General features: G+C 38.3%; 1 protein-coding gene across 2 annotated transcripts in view; it reads left to right on the top strand.

Moving 5' to 3' along the window:
• Window positions 1-360: 360 nt before the first annotated feature.
• Window positions 361-20758, top strand: part of SLAIN2 (SLAIN motif family member 2) — a 72101-nt gene continuing 51703 nt past the window's right edge. For both annotated transcript variants that reach the window (XM_027056374.2, XM_027056372.2), the window contains exon 1: window positions 361-749. In XM_027056374.2, coding sequence (XP_026912175.1) covers window positions 361-749 — 389 coding nt within the window. The remainder of the gene's footprint in view (window positions 750-20758) is intronic.

Raw genomic sequence — 20758 nt, 5'->3', positions numbered from 1 at the left:
CCGCGAGCTCGGCGCGCGGTCCTCTCAGCGCTCGCCGGCGGCCGCGTCCACCCCCGACGCTCTGAGGTCACCGACGCGGCCGGGCTGCGGGGGGCGGAGGGACGGAGGGAAGATGGCGGCCGAGGCCGGATATTGGCGCCGCCTCCCCCAATCCTGGAGCCGGCGCAGATGAGGCGGCTCGGCTGGGGCCAGCGGCGCTTCGGAACCGGAGCTGGGGGGACCCTGGCGGTGGGGCCTGGCCCTGCTGTATGCCGGCGCCTCAGCTAGAGTGAGCGGCGGCGGCGACGCCTGTTTCCCCCCGGCCCTCTCCCCGGCGCTGAGTCTGAGCGGGTGGCAGGCGGCACAGGCGGCGGGGCCGGGATGGAGGACGTTAACTCCAACGTGAATGCGGACCAGGAGGTGCGGAAGCTGCAGGAGCTGGTGAAGAAGCTGGAGAAGCAGAACGAACAGCTGAGGAGCCGCTCGGGGGCCGTGCAGGGCGTCGGCTCCCTCGGGCCCGGCAGCCCGGTTCGGGCCGGCGCGTCCACTCCCTCCTCCGGCACGGCGTCCCCTCGGGGCTTCCCCTTGGGCCTCAACGCCAAGTCGGGCAGCGGGGTCGGGTCGGGCCCGAGGCGGACGAGTAGCGAGGAGCTGCGGGACGCCACCTCCTTGCTGGCCGCGGGCGAGGGCGGCTTGCTGGACGAGGTGGAGCCGCTGCGGCCCGAGGAGCTGGAGCGCCTGTCAGGCTGGGAGGAGGAGGAGGAGAGCTGGTGAGCACGGGCCGCCTGGCCGGGGCTGGGCGGGGACGGGCCCGGGGGCGGAGAGCGTCTTCCGCGGGTAGCCCTGGTGAGACACCTCGCTTTGTGTAGCGGGATCCGTTCTCGGACGGGGACTCGTGCTTGGCTTGCTTTGGCTGCGGAGAGGTCGACTGGAGTTGGGGGCATTCGAGGCGTGCTGGGGGAACAGGATTTGTAGCTGGTTGTCCCCCTGGCTTGTGCACTCTCTGGGTTCTGGACCCCGTTGCGGGGTCTGTGGTTTGGCACGGCCCGGGAAGGGGGCTGCTCGCCGTGGGAGGAGTCGGGGGTGGGAAACCGCTTTGTAAGGAAGGGATCTCGCTTTGTGTGAAATACTGGCTTTCGGAAGGTGGCCTGAGCATTTTGGATGTCGGGGAGGGGTCTGTTCGATCAGGTATCGCCGGACGCGGGGTGGGGGTGGGGAGGGCAGACCGAAGCGGTCTAAGCGCGGTGGTCAGTGTTTCGGACCGCTGGGAGATGGGTACGTTTCTGGCGGCGACGGGGAGACCATGTGAATCAGCACTCCCCTTTGGGTAGTGGGGTAAAGCTTGCTTTGTGTGAAGAGGGCAGAGGATGGTACTGCTTTGTGTGGAAAGTCAAGGGGTGGAACAAGAGCCCGGCTCTTATTTTTTAAACAAGAATTGGGGCTGGCAGTTTTCGGAGCTGGGAGGTGACAGTTACCACATCCCTCCTTAATTTTCCATGTCATCCTCGGAGCAGAGAAAAGGAGCCCTATTTAAAAATCTAAACCAAAGCTGTATTCTCACAAGCCACTTCTTGGTAGGATTGTGACCCACACCATAATATCACATAAATAGAAAGGACATCGGAGGCGTTCTCCCTCATTTTTTATTGCAACCCCATAAAGATGTCTGTAAGAAATTCTTTTCTTAATTTAAAGTTTTGATGTGTAGCTACAATGTCTCAACTCGGTTGAAATTGAAACTTGTAACTCAGTGAAGTGGAAATTCTTCATGGACTCTGATATTGCAGGGGTGCAACTTTACAGTTACTTAGTTAAGAGCTTTGCTTGGATTCAGGCCCTGGCTCTGCCACACTAGCTGTATGACCTTGGGCAAGTTAACTCTGAGCCTCACTTTCTTCCTCTGTTTGATGGAGAAAAGAATAGTGCTAATTTCTGCGGAGTGGTGAAGATTACATGAGCTAATCCGGGTATACTTTTAGCACGGGGTCTGGCATACAGTAAACTCTCCAAAACTATTACTCTTGAGCCTAGTTATTTAAGTCACAAAGTATTCAATGAGCTCTTAAGGATTTGTGGGAAAGTCTGAAGATTCTTAATATGTTGATCCCTGTTCATTAAGGCAGTTACAGTCTTGGTGGGAGCCAAGTTTTATGCAGCTGAATAAACTAGGAGATAAACAGTGAGTTGAAAAAAAAAAAAACGAGAGGAGCAAAAATACTGAGAATGCTCAGAAATTGGGAAAAAATAATGGTTCAAAGTAGTTGAGGAAAACTTTGGAGCCTGGGGTGGGGAAAGAGTGGGAAGGGCCTTTTATGCTCTGACAACTGCTAGAGCAGAGTCAGATATTTGTAACTCCCAATTAGGAAGGTTTGAATTACAGAGAAACTCTTGAATATACGATATCAAGCCATTATTTTATTTCCAAGTAATACCAAATATTATTAGAACTGATTATGGTAGTGACAGTTTTTCATATTAGTGTGAGATCATGCCCTCCCAAAGGAATTCTGGGTGTGTGTACACTTTAAAAGAATCCAGAAGCATCTATCCTCACTTGCCTCTTCCAAGTGATGATAATGATGCTCTTAATAATGAGGGTTAGCTGCACTCATGAGCCCATTTTAGATTATGTATTATTAGAACATTGACTCCTCTTGGAGAAGCTGAATTCGTACTCTGCTACTTTGCTTTCTGAGCACAGACTTTGTTCAGGTAAAGCAAGACATCTTAAATACTGTGGCTGACTTTTCTTTTGACCAGATAGTTCCTTACTGCTTTAATCCTGGCAATGTATCTTGATCCTATCCTTTTTCTGAAAAGATTTGTGTGAACTGAAAGTTTTATAAGTTGTACTTAAAGTGCGTTAGAGTATGTTTTTGGAGTATAAGTGGTAAGGGGGCAGGTGTTAGTGGCAGGGGGAGGAAGATTCAAAGAATCGAGAGTCTTTTCTTAGCAAACTGGAAATCTACTTTCTGTAACTTATACCCATTGTACCTTCTTTTCCATCTAGAGGAATGTTTTCCCTCCTTCATAAAATGCTAGTTATGAAAGTGTTAATAGATACTGTGTGAAAAAATAATGGTGGGTCTAAGGTTAAATATATGTGGGGGAAGAAAGTTTAACAAAAAGAGGCTTCTTTAATATTGGACTTGTTTGATACACTGATGCATATTGAATATAGTACATTTCTAAGTGGTAAATGTTTTTTGAGCTCCCAAGGAACACAATTAGAAAACAGTGCTTCAGAGCAGTGACTTTCAGAGACTTTTTTTTTTTGGACCCACCTTCATGATAAAGAAAAACATTTTATATCATAGACTAGTACATGTATATATGAATAATTGAAACAAAAGTTTCACAGAACTGTAGTTTTGTGGCAGACTCTAATATTTTCTATTCTATTCTGTTTCTTTAGGGGAAAAATGCTAGTTACAACCCATTAAGCTGATTTTGTGGCCCATTAATTAATGAATTAACGGGTTGTTTCTCAGTTTGGAAAGCACTGTTCTAGAACAGATTGGAAAAGTCTAGAGAAGGGAACTAACATCATTGTACATCACAGTGTATCAGGCTATGCCAGGTAGCTTAAAAACATTTTTACATTTAATTTTCATCCATTTGTGAGGTAAGTATCATTTCCTAGGTAAGGAAATGTGGTCTTTCTGAGCATCAAATAACACACAGTTTTAATGTTGGAGTTGGGATTTGAATCCAGGACTTTATGACATCAAAGCCTATGCTGTTCCCGTTGTATTTTGCATTTTCTAAGTATAATACCTTTTCCACATGAATGGCCCCTTAAAATATTTGAAGACCGCTATCATGATCTGGCTGACCTCTTCTACCCACCACACACTCTGAGCATTCTCCTCTCTTCTGTGGAGCAAAACAATCCCAATTTATTTTATTATTCCTAAGGTAATATCATTCTCTGATCCTTCAACCATGATCATTTTTCTCTTAATGAATTCTAGTTGCTCATTGTCATTAAACATGTTACTCAGAGTTGTACTCAGCATTTTATTTTATTTGAGGATTTTATTTTTTAAAGTACTCTCTACACCTGATGTGGGGCTTGAACTCACAACCCTGAGCTCAAAAGTCACATGCTCTACTGACTGAGCCAGCTAGGCTCCCCTGTACTCAGTATTTTAGACGATATCTGACCAGTGTGGTGGATACACCTTGCTTGAGCTAAATGCTATTGTTTTGAAACCAAATATTTCATTAACAGTTTTGGTTTCTGTTATTTATGGTTAATATGAGCCAGTAGTGTCGATTGCACTCAGTATCTTTTATATACAAGTTGTTAAACTAAATCTCCCTAACCCTGTTTTTGTGTAATGATTTTTTTTTTTTTTTTTTGGTATTTGCGTGTGTGTGTGTGTGTGTGTGTGTGTGTGTGTACATTAGGCTTTTATATTTAAATCAGGCTTTTATATTTCATTTCGTTAATCTTGATTTAGGCATTTATTACTGTTTTTTTGTCATTTTCATATTTGGTAGGCATATCTACGTGGTCCTCAAGTTGTTGATAAAAATGTTAAAATGACAGAATAAAGGGCTCTGAAAAGTGCAGCTCAGCTAGAATCCCTTCAGATTAACATCAGTCCATTAATCAACACACATTGTGGTTGTTCGATAACTGTTAGTGTCACTTGTTATTATCAAGCCCATACACCATTTTGTATGGATATCATGAAACATTTTGCCAAATTGGTTGCTGTAATTAAGTTATACTATGCCTACAGGGTTCTTACCTGCACTGAAGTAAACATATGAAAATAGAAATTACATTTTATTTGGTTTGAATTGTCCGTGGTGAATCCTCTGGGTTTTTCCTTTTCTAACTTTACAAACATTTTGTTTAATTCAGTTTTAAATTTTGCAAGGAATTAGTTTGGCCTGGAATTTCTTTTTTTTTTTTTTTTTTTAATTTTTAATATTTATTTTTGAGAGAGAGACAGAGCTCGAGCAGAGGAGGGGCAGAGGTAGAGATGGAGACACAGAATCCAAAGCAGGCTTCAGGCTCTGAGCTGTCAGCACAGAGCCCGACATGGGCCTCGAGCCCATGAGCCATGAGATCATGACCTGGGCCAAAGTTGGATGCCTAACCGACTGAGCCACCCAAGCACCCCAGTCTGGAATTTCTAGACCTACTTATTTTTCTCTTTAGACATTATCATATTTCCTCTTATCCACACTTTGACCCTGACATGTTATTTTTGTTTTCTGACATGTCATTTTATTTATATTTTTACTTATTTTTAAAGTTTATTTATTTATTTTGAGACAGTACAAGTTGGGGAGGGACAGAGAGAAGAGAGAAGAGAGAGAGAGAGACAGAGAGAGAGAGAATCTCAAGCAGCCTCTGCACCATCAGCATGGAGCCCAATGCAGGGCTCGCACCCATGAACCATGAGATCGTGACCTGAGCCAAAGTCAGACGCTTAACCTACTGAGCCACCCAGGCACTGCCCCCCCACCCCATTTTTTTATTTTTTAAATTGTACATCTTTTGAGACAGAGACTGAAAGAGTGTAAGTGCATGGGTATGCAGGAGGGGCAGAGAGAGAGAGAGAGAGAAAGAATCTTAAGCAGGCACTGTGCTGACAGCGCAGAACCCAGTGTGGGACTCTATCATGAGATCATGACCAAAGCTGAAATCAAGAGTCAGATGCTTAACTAACTGAGCCATCCAGACACCCTGACATGTTATTTTAGATTGATATATTTTGAATCAGTAATAATTCAATGACAGAATTTCAGTTCTTTTACATTATTTAGAGGGGTAGGCCTAAACCTTTTTCAAGCTACATTCTGGCTTACACTCTGACTTACTGTCTACCACCCTGCCTCATTTGAAAATTCAGTTTCCTTTGAAGAATGTTTCTTCAGATTGTGCATTTGAACCAAGTATTGGCAGAAAAACAGAAGGTAAAGAAGAATCTTTCTGCCCACTCTTTGTCATGTAGTAGCATTGCATATTTTGCTCTTGTATTATAGGCTATCTCTTTTTTAATATTAATGTTCTCGATATACTTTTTATTCTCCATAAGTGTTGACTATAATTCACATACAATAAAACTTTCCCTTATAAAGTGTGTAATTTAGTGACTTTTTTAGTATATTCACAAAGTTGTGCAGCTGACACCACTCTCTAATTCCAGAACATTTTCATTAGTACCTTCCTCCACTAAAAAAACAAAACAAAAACAAAAAAAACTCTCCAAACCCATGATCAGTCACTTCCCATATCCCCCTCAACCCAGCTCTGCTTACATACTTTCTGTGTCTATGGGATTTTCTATTCTGGTCATTTCATATAAATGAAATTATGTAATATGTAGCAGTTTGTTTCTGGTTTCTTTCATTTAACATGTTTTCAAGGTTCATGTTGTAACATGTATCAGAACATTTCCCTTTTTTTTTTCCATTCCTTTTTATGTGTGAATAATATTACCACATGTTGTTTATCCATTCATCAGTTGATGAGAATTTGAATTGTTTCCACTTTTTGGTATTTATGAAAAGTGTTGCTGTGACCAATTTTTTTTAATGTTTAAGAGAGGGGGAGGGAGAGAGCAAGCAGGGGAGGGATGAGAGGGAGACACAGACTCTGAAGCAGGTCCAGGCTCTGAGCTGACAGCACAGAGCCCGACATGGGGCTCGAACCCACAAAATGCAAGATCATGACCTGAGCTGAAGTTGGAAGCTTAACCGACTGAGCCATCCAGGTGCCCTTGACCAAATTTTTATATGGACATGTTTTCATTTTTTCTTGAGTATATACCTAGGAGTAGAATTACGAGGTCAAATGGTAACTCCATGTTTAACTTTTTGAGGAACTGCCAGACTGTTTTCCATGGCTGTACCATTTTACATTTCCATCATCAGTACACAAGAGTTCCAATTTTGCCACATTCTCTCCAACACTTGTTATTGTCTGTCTGTCTGTCTTTTTTGTTATACAGCCATTCTACTAGTATCTCATTGTGGTTCTGATTTGCGTTTCCCTAATGACTAATGGCATTGAGCATCTTTTCATCTATTTATTGGCCATTTGGCTATCTTTGGAGATGTCTATTGAAACCATTTACCCATTTTCTAATTGGGTGACTTTATGTTGTAAGAATTCTTTAAATATACTGGATACTAATCCTTCATGAGATACATGATTTGCAAATATTTTCTTTCATTCTATGTTGTTTTTTTTTTTTACTTTCTTGATGGAGTCCTTTGAAGGATAAAGTTTTTAATGTTGTGAAGTCTTATTTATTCTTTTGTTGCTTGTGCTTTTGATGTCATGTCAAAACTGTGCCTAATCCAAGATTACAAGATTTTTCTTAAAATTTTACCTCTTACATTTAGGTTTTTAATCCATTTTTTAAATTGTGGTAAAATATACATAATATCAAATTTACCATGTTAAGTATTTTTAAGTGTGTAGTTCAGTGACATTAAGTACATTTGTATTGTTGTGCAACCATCACCACCATCCATCTCTAGAACTTTTTGTCTTCCCAAAGTGGAATTAAATACTAATTAAACAGTAACTCCCCTTCCCTCCCCAGCCCCTGACAACCCTTCTTTCTTTCTCAATGAATTTGACTATTCTTTGTAACTAATACATGTGGAATCATACAATATTTGTGCTTTTGTGACTGTTTTATTTCACTTACCACAATGTCTTCAAGATTCATTTGTTGTAGAATGCCTCAGAATTTTCTTCCTTTGGGGGAGGGAACATGTCTCTAAAGCTTTATTTAATCTTATAATCCCCAATGGGCAAAAGAAAACAATACTTAAATCTTTCTATCCCAAACCTGAGCTTGTGTGATTATTTTCATATTTAAATATGGAGTTTACGTATATGCTATTTTGGGGGACAAAAACCAAAACAAAACCATAAAAGTCAGCCTTCAAACAATTTCCAGGCATCTAGTTCATTATTGTCAACCACATTCACATTGTTGTGCAACAGATCCACAGAATTCTTCCATCCTACATGACTGAAACTACACCCACAGAACAAAAACTCCTTACCTCCCCCAGCTCCTGGCAACCACCATCTTTGTTTCTATGAGTTTAGATGCCTCATAAGTTGAATCATGTCCTCAAGTTTCATTCATGTTGTAGCATGTGATGTGATTTCCTTTTTTTTAAGACTGAATAATATTCTATTGTATGTACCATATTTTCTTTATCCATTCATCTCTCGATGGACATTTGGATCGCCTCCACCTCTTGGCTATTGTGAATAACCCTGCTATGAACATGAATGCACAAATACCTGCTCAAGTCCTTGCTTTCACTTCTTTTGGGTATATACCCAGAAGTGGAATTGCTGGATCAAATGGTAATTCTGTGTTTAATTTTTTGAGGAGCCACTATACTGTTTTCCATAGTAGCTGCACCATTTTACATTCTGATGAGCATAACAAAAGGATTCCAGTTTTTCTGCTTCCTTGCCAACATTTGCTTTGATCCATTTTGAGTTTTTAAATAGTGGGAGGTAGGGGTCCAACTTCATTCTTTTTTTGTCATTGTACTGTTTGAAGACTTTCCTGTCCCCATTATATTGTCGAAATCAGTTGTCCATAAATGCATGGATTTATTTCTGAACTCTCAGTTCTATTGGTCTTTGTCCTTATGCCAGTACCAGACAGTAGTGATTACTGTAGCTTTTTAATAAGTTTTGAAGTTGGAAAGTGTGAGCCTTACAATTTTGTTCCTTTTCAAGATTGTTTTGGCTATTCAGGGTCTCCTGTATTTCCATATGAACTTTAGGATCAACTTATAAATTTAAAAAAACAGCTGCAATTTTGACAGGGATTATATTGAGTCTATAAATGAATTTGTAGAACAGTGTGTAGATTAATCTGTTTTCAGATTTTAACAGTGTTTATTCTTTCAATCCATAGGCATTGGATGTCTTTCCACTTACTTAGGTCTTTAATTTCTTTCAACTTATGTTTTGTAATTTTCAGGTTATAGGTCTTGCATTTATCCTATTTTATTCCTAGTTATTTTATTCTTCTTGATGCCATTGTAGATGGAATTGTTTTTCTTCATTTCATTTTTGGATTGTTCATTGCTACCGTATAGAAATATCATTGATTTATTTATTTTTATTGATGGCATTGTATTCTGCAGCTTGCTGAAGTAATTTATTAGCTGTAATTGTGTGTGTGTGTGTGTGTGTGTGTGTATTTCTTAGGATTTTTTATATATAAGATCACGTCATCTGCTAATAGAGATAACTTTATTACCTCTTTTCCAATCTGAGTGCTGTTTGTATTCTTGCTTAATTGCCCTGACTAGAACATCCAGTGTAATGTTGGATACAGGAGGTGAAAGTGGACATTTTTCAATGTGATTTTTTAAGTTGTTTATTTATTTTGAGAGTGAGCAGGGGAGGGGGAGAGAGAGAATCCCAGGCGGTTTCCATGCTGTCAGCACAGAGACCCACGTGGAGCTTGACTTCACAAAGCTCAGGTCATGAGATCATGACCTGAGCCAAAATCAAGGGTCAGACGCTTAACCATCTGAGCCACCCAGGCGCCCCCTTCAATGTGACTTTTGTTGCTCTTTTTAAAAATGTTTATTTATTTTGAGAGCAAGAGAGCACGCATACATGCGTGTGTATGCAAATGGGATGGGAGGGGCAGAGAGAGAAGAGAGAGAGAATCCCGAGCTGATGAGCAGGCTCATCAGTGCAGAGCCGGATGCAGGGCTCAATCCCACAAACCATGAGATCATGACCTGGGCCGAAATCAATAGTTGGACACCTAGCCACCTGAGCCATCCAGGTGCCCCTTGCTCTTTTATTTTTAATTATAGCTAACAGTTATTTATTGCATTAACATGTGACAGATACTATGTTAAGCACCTTATATTTTATCTTTCCTAATAATCCAATATGGTCTGACGATTATTAGCCCCCATTTTAAAGATTGGGAAATTAAAACTTAAATAATTTGCTTATAGTCACTCAAGTATATGGCTGAGAGATAGGATTGGAACTCAGTCTGACTCTGTATTTAAAAATTTTCAATCCTTACCCAGTTGTGATTGTCTATATTTTTATGTTATTTTTAATAGATTTATACTGTTATTTAGTTTGGGGTATTACATGTCCTCCCCACTCTGTCTTTTGATCATTTGTCTTTAATAGCTTGAGCTCTGTATACATTTTTAATTTCTTTATATAAGAACCTCTTTTTATACTCATTATTCTAGTGCTGAATTGGCCTTTGGAGCTCTTTGGAGTCAGATGACATAGTAGCTAAGAGTTATGACTCAAACTAGATAGCCTGAGTTGAAATCCCTGCTTCCCGTCTTCTTAGCCATGGGACCTTGAGCAAGTCACTTACTCTTTGTGCATGAACCTCTTAATTTTTTCCAAAATAGAGATAATTATTATAGCAACCATATAGAATTTAATGTAATGTATGTAAAATGTGAAGAACAGTTCCTGGGACAACTTAAAGAAATAAATGTTAGTTTTCATCATTGTCCTCTTCCTCCTCATTGCTTGTTTTATTATTTTAGTTTCAGATTTGCCTGTCTTTGCATTGAACTTTAAAAAAACAACTTTTTATTTTGGAAAATTTCAAACATGTAGAAAAATAGAGTGAAGAGTAAAATGAACCTCAGCTTATCCATCTTTAACACTTACCAACTCATGGCATTCTTGTTTCATCTATGCCACTCGAACCTCAGCATCCTGGGCTATTTTGAAGCAGATTCCATCCAGACACCATATTATTCAATTACTAAATGTTGCAATAGAAGATAAGGACTTGTTTAAGCATAAGCACAATACTACTTTCGCTCTCATTAGAAATAATTCTTTGGCATCATCAGATGTGCACTGAATGTTTTTAGATCAAATTTTCTAAAAATTAGTTTGTATATCTATGTTTAGAATTTTCTTTTTGTTCTATTATAAATTCTAAAACGAGATGTTCTCTTTTTCAAGCATTTTGGTCATTTTCATATCCAGTTAATTTATTGGTGATGGTCAGGACAGATAACAGTTCTTATTTCTTTCTCAGCTTTTTGAGAAATTAAATTGTTGAGGCAAATCAAGAATTTCTTAGGTTTTCTGCTGTGTTCAGGTTGAAGTTTTCAGCAGATGTGTAAATACCTGAAGTGGTCCCAAATCTTTTTTTCTTTGTAGTAGAATTGAAATTTGTTTTAAGTAACATTCATATCTTCCCGTGACCTTTTGGCCTATAATCAGTTCCCATAATATCATCCCTATTTTTACATGGACAGTTAGTTAACATTTTTATTTATTTTTATTAGAGAGTGTGCAAGTGGGGGAGGGGGGCAGAGGGAGAGAGAGACAGAATCTTAAGCAGGCTCCATGCTAAGCATGGAGGCCCTGATGTGGCCCTTGATCCCACAACCCTGGGATCATTATCTGAGCCAAAATCAACAGTCAGACTCTTGACTGAGCCATCCAGGTGCCCCTCGTTAACATTTTTATTTAATTATAGTTTTAGCATTCCTGTGCTTTAATTCCATGTACCTGTACCTCTTAGGCTCCCACATTTTTATAAAACAAAATAATTTCACTCTAATTCGCCATAAATCCACATTTTCTTCATTAAATTTACCTAGAGTGGTATACCTTTATTGAGGAAAGAAACAGTCATGGGTCTCAAAGAAAGGAGCCTTTACTAAGGGTCTTTATTAGAATTTTTAAAGGGCCTCAAATAAAAGAATCAACAAGTACATGTAATATATAAAAATCTTTACATTATTATTTTAAATGTTTATTGTTGGAGCACCTGGGTGGCTCAGTTGGTTGAGCATCCAGCTTTGGCTCAGGTCATGATCTCATGGTTCATGAGTTCAAGCCCCACGTCAGGCTTTGGGCTGATAGTGCCAAGCCTGTTTCAGATTCTCTGTTTCCCTCTATCTCTGCCCTTCCCCCACTCACACGTACCCTTACGTGCACTCTTTCACTCTCTTAAAAAACATTAAAAAAAATTTTTTTTTAAATATCGTTGAGGAGGAGAGTTAGGAACTACTTTTCCAGCTCTTCAAGTTTCTTAAGATTATTTTCTCCATCCCTACTGTGAATTTTGCTAATTGAAAAGGAATTTACATGTAGGCGAAAGAGGAGTGTAGGTGTGAAATACTTTCTAAAATAAGTTTTAGACTTTTTATTTACCTACTCTGCTGCACTTCTGTAGATGATCGTTTAATATGGCATATATAGGGGCGCCTGGGTGGCTCAGTCGGTTGGGCGGCCGACTTCGGCTCAGGTCATGATCTTGCGGTCCGTGAGTTCTAGCCCCGCGTAGGGCTCTGTGCTGACAGCTCAGAGCCTGGAGCCTGCTTCATATTCTGTGTCTCCCTCTCTCTGACCCTCCCCTGTTCATGCTCTGTCTCACTCTGTCTCAAAAATAAACGTTAAAAAAAAAATTTATAATATTGCATATATATTCATAGTGACTGCATTACCTATTCACTACTTGTTAGTTAAAATTAGTTCTTGGTATCTAGAAGTTTGTCATTATATTATTTTCTCCCTTTTTTCTTTACTTTGAGAATTCTTTTATTATTGACATAAACCCCCTGCATCTGTAGTGGAGAGAACAGATTGAGAATAGAGATGTTAGGGAAAATTGATAAAGTTGCCAGGCTCTTTGCAGGGCCCATAGGAACTTTGTAGAACATATAATCATAGAAAATGAAATTAAAATGGACTTTGAGATCAGGTGGTCTTGCCTCTTGTTTTTAAGCTGTTTAATATTCAAACTGGTGGAGGCAAATAGTTATTTCTTCTTAAAAATGTTTGCGATTGGAAATTGAATAAGTTCTTCATATCCTATTAAATCCATTTTACTTTAAATCAATTTTCCCTCAAGTTTTTGAAGACATTTTAAACTCAGACTGACTTCTCATCAATAAATTGTATTGATGAACTTCCCTAACTTCTAGATAGTAGGTGGTTTTTACTTACTGTATTTTTTTGTCATAGTCCTTCACATCTAAGAATGAACCTTATTACATGACCTCTTTGTTTTATGTATGCTTTTCATGGGGGAGACCATTGGTACAATTTGTCTGTAATTTCATATGATAAGTCTAGGTTAATAAGGTGGTTTAATTTGTATAATTATTACTTATCTAAAATAGTTTGGCAGTTATTTGCTGATTAACATCCTGAAATTAGTTTTCTAGACATCTACATACCATGAAGAGGTTAAAATAATGCAGCTTGTGTGTGTGTTTTAAATGAATTAAGAAGTTATGCATAGTGATTTTCTGGTGATACTAATGTGACTGATCTTTTTTTTTCTTCCAAAGTTTATTCATTTATTTTGAGAGAAAAAGCGTGAGTTGGGGAGGGAGCCAAGAGAGCATCCCACACAAGCTCTGAGCTGCCTGCACAGAGCCCGATTTGGGTCTCAATCGGACTAAGCATGAGGTCATGACCTGAGCCAAAATCAATAGTCGGACACTTACCTGACTGACCCACCCAGGCTTCCCTAGTTTTTTTTTTTTTTTTATTAATAGAACAAATACTTAGAGTCCCATGTATGAACAGCACAGTGTTGGGAACACTGAGAGACAAGATAATGCAGCTTCTTACTTTCTTAAAAAATGGAGTTTGGCCAAGAAGGGCCAAATAATTGGTAAAATATGTTGCAGTCACTATTGTTGAATTATGTTCTGCATACAAAGTATTGTATAAGGCATTTTATGCATGGCAAATCATTTAATCTGTACAATTTTGAGTTATCTCCATTTTTTATTGTGGTAAAATATACAAAATAAAAAATTTACGATTTTAACCATTTTTAAGTGTACAATTCAGTGGCATATACATTGTTATGCAGTCATCACCACCATCCATCTCCGGAAGTTTTTATCTTTCCACATTGACATTCTGTATAAACAATAACTCCCCATTTCCCTATTCTCTGTGCCCCCAGCCCTTGGCAACTACCATTCAACTTTCCGTGTCCATGAATTTGACTACCCTAGGTACCTCATATAAGTGAAATCCTATGGTATTTGCCCTTTTCTGTCTGGCTTCTTTAATTCAAAGTTCCATCTATGTTGTAGGATGTGTCATGTACCATTTTGCACATAAAACTGTTAAAGTCACATAGCTAATATAATGAATTGAGATTCATGCTAAGCCTGAAAATCATGTCTAGTGAGAAACATTTTATCTTGGCTTATTTAACCTACAGGTATTTAGCTTTGGGAAGAGAATGATTTTTAAACATTTTTAAAATGTTTTTGAAGGACTGTAATGAGTATTATTAGATTTATTCTGTATAACTCTGGAGATCATTACTAGAACAATAGGTGTAAGAGGCAGGCAAGTTTTTATTTAATATAAGGTAGAATTTTCAAATAGAGCTGTTTTTAGATGGTACGGGCTGTCTTTAAAAAGTGTAGCCCCCTTCAGGGGCACCTGGCCGGCTCAGTCGGTGGAGCATGAGACTCTTGATCCCAGGGTTGTGAATCTGAGCCCCGCACTGAGGGTAAAGATTACATTTAACAAAAATCTTTAAAAAACAAAAAAAAAACAACCCATAAATAACCTTCAACGGCGAAGACTGCTGAATGGTCCTGTGACAAAGGATGTTACAAAGAGGTAAAAATTGGTTGAATTATGTTACTTCTAAGTGTTCTTTTAACTCTGTTTCTGTGATTAAAATATTGCAATCTCTTTGGGAGCATAAGATACCTTCAAGACAAAGTGCTAAGTTTAAATGTGGGAGAGATCTTTAGCAATGGAAGCATCATTGCTTCCCCCCAAATCTGTGGTACATTTCTCTGAATATCCTCAGTAATGGAAGATTCTTTTCCTCTTGAGGGTAGGTATGAGTTTTGAAAACGGTAGAAAGTCATTATTATGCTAGTGAATAAAAATGGGTTCGCAAGGTATTTGAAGTCCTCAGCAATCCAATTCCAGTTCACCTTTTCCCCATATTTACTTACTGTTGCCAGCAAACTTTATGGACATTCATGCTTGGTGGCATGCTCTGATGTTCATTCTACAGCAGAGCACCTTTTTCTTTCCTTTGTGAAATTCTGAATATCCTGCTTGGTTTACATCCTCTTCAGTGTGACCTGTTTATATATCCTTTTTAGAGCATATGTAACACAACAGCCTTGTACTTTGGTCTCTCTAGTCTAGGTTGTGAGCAGTTTAAGGAGAAGGACTGTATCATATTCATCTTCATGGGCCTGAACAGGCTCTCAGTACCTTGTGTGTAGTAAAAGTTCAGTTACGTTAAATTAAATTGAATCAATCTGATTGTCAGTGATGTTAGATTGAAGTGCGGTGCAGCTGTAAAATAATAAGACCAAATTTCTTGGCTGACTTTAATGACCCCTGTGCCAGTTTCACACACATTCTGAATACTGGCAGTATTGAATCCGTACTCTTCCATGATAAACTAAAGAAGGAAATGCTGTCTAGATACAGTGTCTGTTGTTAAAAATCACTTTTAAAATTAATCAAAATAATGGTGTCTCTTTGTTAGGATAACAGATGAACCTTGTTTTAAACTTGTTTGTACTTGTCATTTCTAAATTTCCTGTTACGAACACAAAATACTTTTATAATTTAAAAAATCCTATTTATAGGATTTAAGTCACTTTCATTACTTTGTGATCACATAGGTAGGGATCGTAATAAAATATGATACATTGAAAAGCCATTGATGCTTTTCTTATTACTTAATGGTAGTAAGATTATATATCAATGATGAAGAAATCTTGGTTCCAATAAGTTTATTTTTGTTTTTTAATGTTTATTAATTTTGAGAGTTGGGGGGAGGGACAAAGAGAGGGAGGGAAAGAGAGAACCCGAAGCAGGCTGTATACCATCATCACAGAGCCTGGTGTGGGGAATGCAGGGCTTGATCTCATAAACCCTAAGATCAAGACCTGAGCTGAAATCAAGAGTCAGACACTTACCAACTGAGCCTTCCAGGCACCCCAGTTCCAGTAAATGTAGACATGTGTTTTTGATAGAACTGGAGCCCAAGTCAGCTGATGTGTATGATTTTATCAACTACTCTTGTTTTTTAACTTTGCATTTTAAAAATGAAATTACCTGAGTGTAAATATTAATGTCTACCAGATTTACCTTTAAATAAAGTATGTAATCTGTTTTTGTTGAGATGGGGAAACTCTGATTCTTTTTTATTGTCCAGGAATATCAGATAACCCCAAAGCTGTGTGTAGCTCACATCTTGCGAACCTTCTGGTTAAAGAAATATGCCAAACTTCCAGGGAAACTGGTACTGATGCCCTTGTGGCTCAAAAGGGCTTTTTCCCTTTTCCCTCCACTTACCAAGGCTCTTGCCTCCTTGCCCTTTTGCTAGGGACATTTCTAGAACTGTGTCTGTAAACTAATTTTGACTTTTTTTTTTTAATAAGTGACATAATGTAAATAGATTGAGTTACGATAATAATATACTGTTCCTTATGGTAAGGAGTCATACTAGCCAAAGCACACTGCATGTTGACTGTTGTACTAGTTTAGTAGCAAAAATGAACATGTAAAAAGTATGTAAGTTTTAAGACTTTAGGCAATATAAGTTCTTATTTTGCCTGTTCCATTTAACTCAAAATCACATCCTCTGGGGTCTTTCATTTAGAAATCTAAATTATGGAGGAAATGGACACCTTTAGGAACAAACTAGCTTATTTAAGAGGAAGGTTTTTTAAAACTAGGCCTTTAAACTAGGTGTGGCTCAAAAAAATGCAAAACATACAGTTTGATTTGACTTTGAAAAGGCTCAAATGCTGGAATAAAGGTGAAATTTCTTAAAAGTGTTAAAGGACTATAGGTAGGAAAAGAAAAAGTGACTATCTCCTTGAAATGTGAAAAATATTAAGAACAAGATAATACCATAATATCAGATTTGAAATTTGTGAAAATATTTGGAAAGATAAGGTAAAGAGGGAGATAGTGCTTAGTTAAAAATTAGAGGTTTAGAATTCATGAGGATGAATCAAACCATATCCTACTTCTGTAGTTTACTAGAAGGAAACCCCTCCCACACACAGCCCTCCATTCTAGAGCTTTTGCTGTTATTCTGTGAGAGAGTGAAAAAGCACCCATTTTCTGTGGCTGTAAAGGGTTGTTTTGTTTGATTTGAAAGGTATGAGTAAGGAGCTGGGGTGGGCCAGGCTAAGTTTGTAAGTGGACTGTAAGTCTGATAACATTGAGGAATGGAATTTAACAGATGTTATTGAGTTAATGAGAAAGTTTTAAGTATGTATTTAGTGCCTAATTATTACTGTATTTTGTAAATATAATGCAGTTAGAATGTTTGTCTTTATTAATATTAGAAAGAATTTAGTGACTTTAGGATGTGAATATCTTTTGAGTAGGCCTGCTAATTTCCTCTCTGAGAGGGAGATAATGGGTCTTGTGTTGACTTGTCATAGTATAATTCTTGTTTGCCACTGGTTATTCTTAGCTAGGCCTGCTCTGGAGAGGATTAAAAAACAAAATAAAAAAAAAAATTGATGAATCCTAGAAACCTGAGTCTAGAGGTTTGGAACTTGACAAGCAGACATTATAGGCCTCAATGGTTTAGAGCAAATGAATGAGAGAGGCTAGCAAACAGCACTATGTATAATCTAGCCTTGTCCTAATTCATCTTTGAATTCCTGTCTAACATCATGCCTGGCCACTGATGGCCGCTACATTAATATTTGATTAAATGACAAGGTGGAAGTTAATACTAAGCCTTCAAGGTACTTACAGTTTAGCTTGGAGACAGAATGAACTTGGAATTTGGTTCTCTCTGAAACCAACAATGAGAGTTCATAGAAGAAAGGCTTATTATGGACTTGAATGTGACAGCTGGGACATAGGATTTAGGTACAGGTGGAAGGGTATTTCTTGCTATTCTGTCAGAATCAAAAAGTGCAGGGAAAAGGATGAATGCTATATTTGAGTAGGATAAAGAGAAAGCCTGTGAAGATACTTCAGTGAAGTTTGTTGGGGAACAAGTGAGAAATAAAGTTGAATCGTTGGGTTAGAGACCATATTGTGGGTGTCCCGTGAAATGTAGGAGGAGATTTTTTTTGAGTGTTGGAATATTCTTAGCAAAATGGTGTTTCAGAAAGATTAGTACAGAGATAGTATATAGGTGGGAACAGAAGGCACAGCTATGCTTAAGGGCTAGAAAACTAAGCCTCTGAGTTTTCTCAACCTCTTGTGCCCAGAAGCACATGGTAAAAACTTAATACTTCAAACCGAAGTATTGAGTCGAGTGATATTCTTTCCATTTCATCCCAACTATTTATAACTTCATAAAAATCACCATATCAAACCAAATGATTAAAGATCAGATTTGTTCCTTTTATAAGATATCTACATTGTTTAAAAATAGTATTTTGGTCTAACTAGCTTTCTTCTATGAGGATATTGACATTTTGGGCCAGATAATTCTTTGTTGTGGAGGCTGTCCTGTGCATTGTAGGGTGTTTAGCAGACAAAAATGCCTCCATACATTGCCACATGTCTCCTGGGGGCAAAATCACCCCAAGTATTGCCCTACAGCATACTTGTGATACAGTGTCAACTTAACCAGGAATATTTAGTGCAGTATTGCAGGAGTAAGTATTTCATTCTGATAACTGTGTTCCGTTTACATTTCTAAATCATAAAATAGTAATGTTTGAAATTTAACAAAACTAAGTTGTACAAACCTGGACACTTTGAGGGTCAAGGGAGTGCTGGGATGCCAGAACAACAGGCTTGAGGACTTCCCTGTACAAAGTGGATAAACAATCACCCTTCCAGTTAATCACCAAATATACATTGTATACTTACTATGAGTAGAGTACTGTGTTAAGATGATAAGAAGTAGGGATAAGAACTGTAGTTGTTGGAAAGCCTCATAAAAGAGGCAAGTCGAATTGGTCTTTAAGTAAGGCTGAGATTAGATAAGGAAAATGGAAAGAAAATTCTGCACCCTCCCCAGCCCCCATAGTAAAAAGAACTATGAACAGACATCTGTGGTTTAACTGTCCAAGATAATGAAGTGAACATTTATTTGGCCAGTTTGGCTGGACAGGAGTGTTTTGTTTTGTTTTGTTTACTCTTATTTATTTTTTTTCCTGGAGTATATAGGAGAGAAGATCAGAGGATGTAGTTTTGGATCAGATAAAAGGATCTTGAAAATTAAGCTGGGGACTCTTGCTGATGGGGACGTTTTTTGAGCTGTGAAACAATGTTATACTGATCTGTATTTTAGCTAAATGGTAGTGGGTAGAGGATAGCTTGGGAAGTCTAGTAGGTATGGGGAAACCACTTGAGACTGTTATAATTGTTTATGTTGGGTGAGATGAGGGTTTAGGCTTGGGTGAAGTTAGTGGAAATGAAAAGGAAGGGATGGATTTTAGGGGCATTAATGAATGGATAGGAAGTGTTGATTGAACACATTGAATACGGGGAGAGAGAAAATAGTCAAGGTTAGCATAAAATTTTTCATTCGTTGACTGTTGCCATTTTATGTTTGTTTGGAGGTATCTGATTTTGGGGGATGTTATAGTTAACCTCCGGAGCTCTATGACACCCATGAAAAAAATTAGGACTAGAATTGTTTGAAATTGAAAATGATATATGTCCAAAGAATGATAGTTGGTTATGATGAAACGTAAGACTTCTTCAAATTAAAAAAGTATCCAGTAAATATAGAATAAAATAGTAGGAACAAATTTGTAGTTGTATCCTCTGAGATGGCAGTTGATAGAATAATAAAAATCCTGTGATGTAGAAAATGTGTGAAGAAATAGAAGAGCTCAGTTTTTACACTTGTAACATGTATTTTCAGACCCTTGTGTCATGACTTCTAGCTTTGGTAGTTAAACTTTAGTTAGTGATATGGGAAAAAACTGATGGGAAAAGAAGAAAGTTAAGGGACCGGAGAATAAGTTAAATTTATCCTCTTAAAGACCCTGGGATAATTTGATTACTGCCACTTGGGAGAGATCCTGATTAATTGTTGTGGGTATTTTGAAAGGAACAAATGAGGTGGAATGGACATAAATTGAAATAGAAAGAATTTAGTTCTGCCCGTCCAACAGCTGGAGTTACTGAGTGGTACAGTCAAGAATAACTATAGATTCTATGTATAATTTTTCAAGAAAAAGTGCATTCTTTTTATGCACTTATTATGGATTCTTTATAATTATTTCCTTCGTTTCATTCTGCAATATCGAATTCCTTTTTTACTGTGTGCCAGACAGGTTTCTTTGAGGTTGAAGGTAGAGCATAAGAGTTGATGGGAAATATTATTCCGGCCCTTGAGGTGCTTGGAGTCTCATATGAAAGACAGTTATATAATTATATATAAATTGTATAGACACACAACTACAAATGTTAATAATGGAGGACTAGATTGGGTTTTCTTTCTAGGACAATGCCAGTTCTAAAAACACTGTCCCTCTTGCCTCTCAAAAGTATTTTATGCATTCTAACCATTTAGATATACAGTATATGTCAGGAATTCTCACATACCCACTCTTACCTTTCTTTTTATATAACTCCAAAGAAAAAGAAAAGAGAATGTCTGAGCTGGTCCTAATATTAACTTTAGTTCTATGAACAGAGTACAGTGTACCCTTCTCTCTTACCTCTACTCTGGCATGTAACATAAGAATATTGCCACGTTTTCTGTAGCACTTCAGTTACCTGTAATTTTAGGCTAACCCAGTGTTGACGATAAACACATATATTTAAATACAAATATTTAAACATATATGTATC

The sequence above is a fragment of the Acinonyx jubatus genome, chromosome B1 (genome assembly GCF_027475565.1).
Source record: "Acinonyx jubatus isolate Ajub_Pintada_27869175 chromosome B1, VMU_Ajub_asm_v1.0, whole genome shotgun sequence".
Lineage (NCBI taxonomy): Eukaryota > Metazoa > Chordata > Mammalia > Carnivora > Felidae > Acinonyx > Acinonyx jubatus.
The sequence above is the reverse complement of the archived record's forward strand: the minus strand, read 5'-3'. Positions and strand labels throughout refer to the sequence as shown.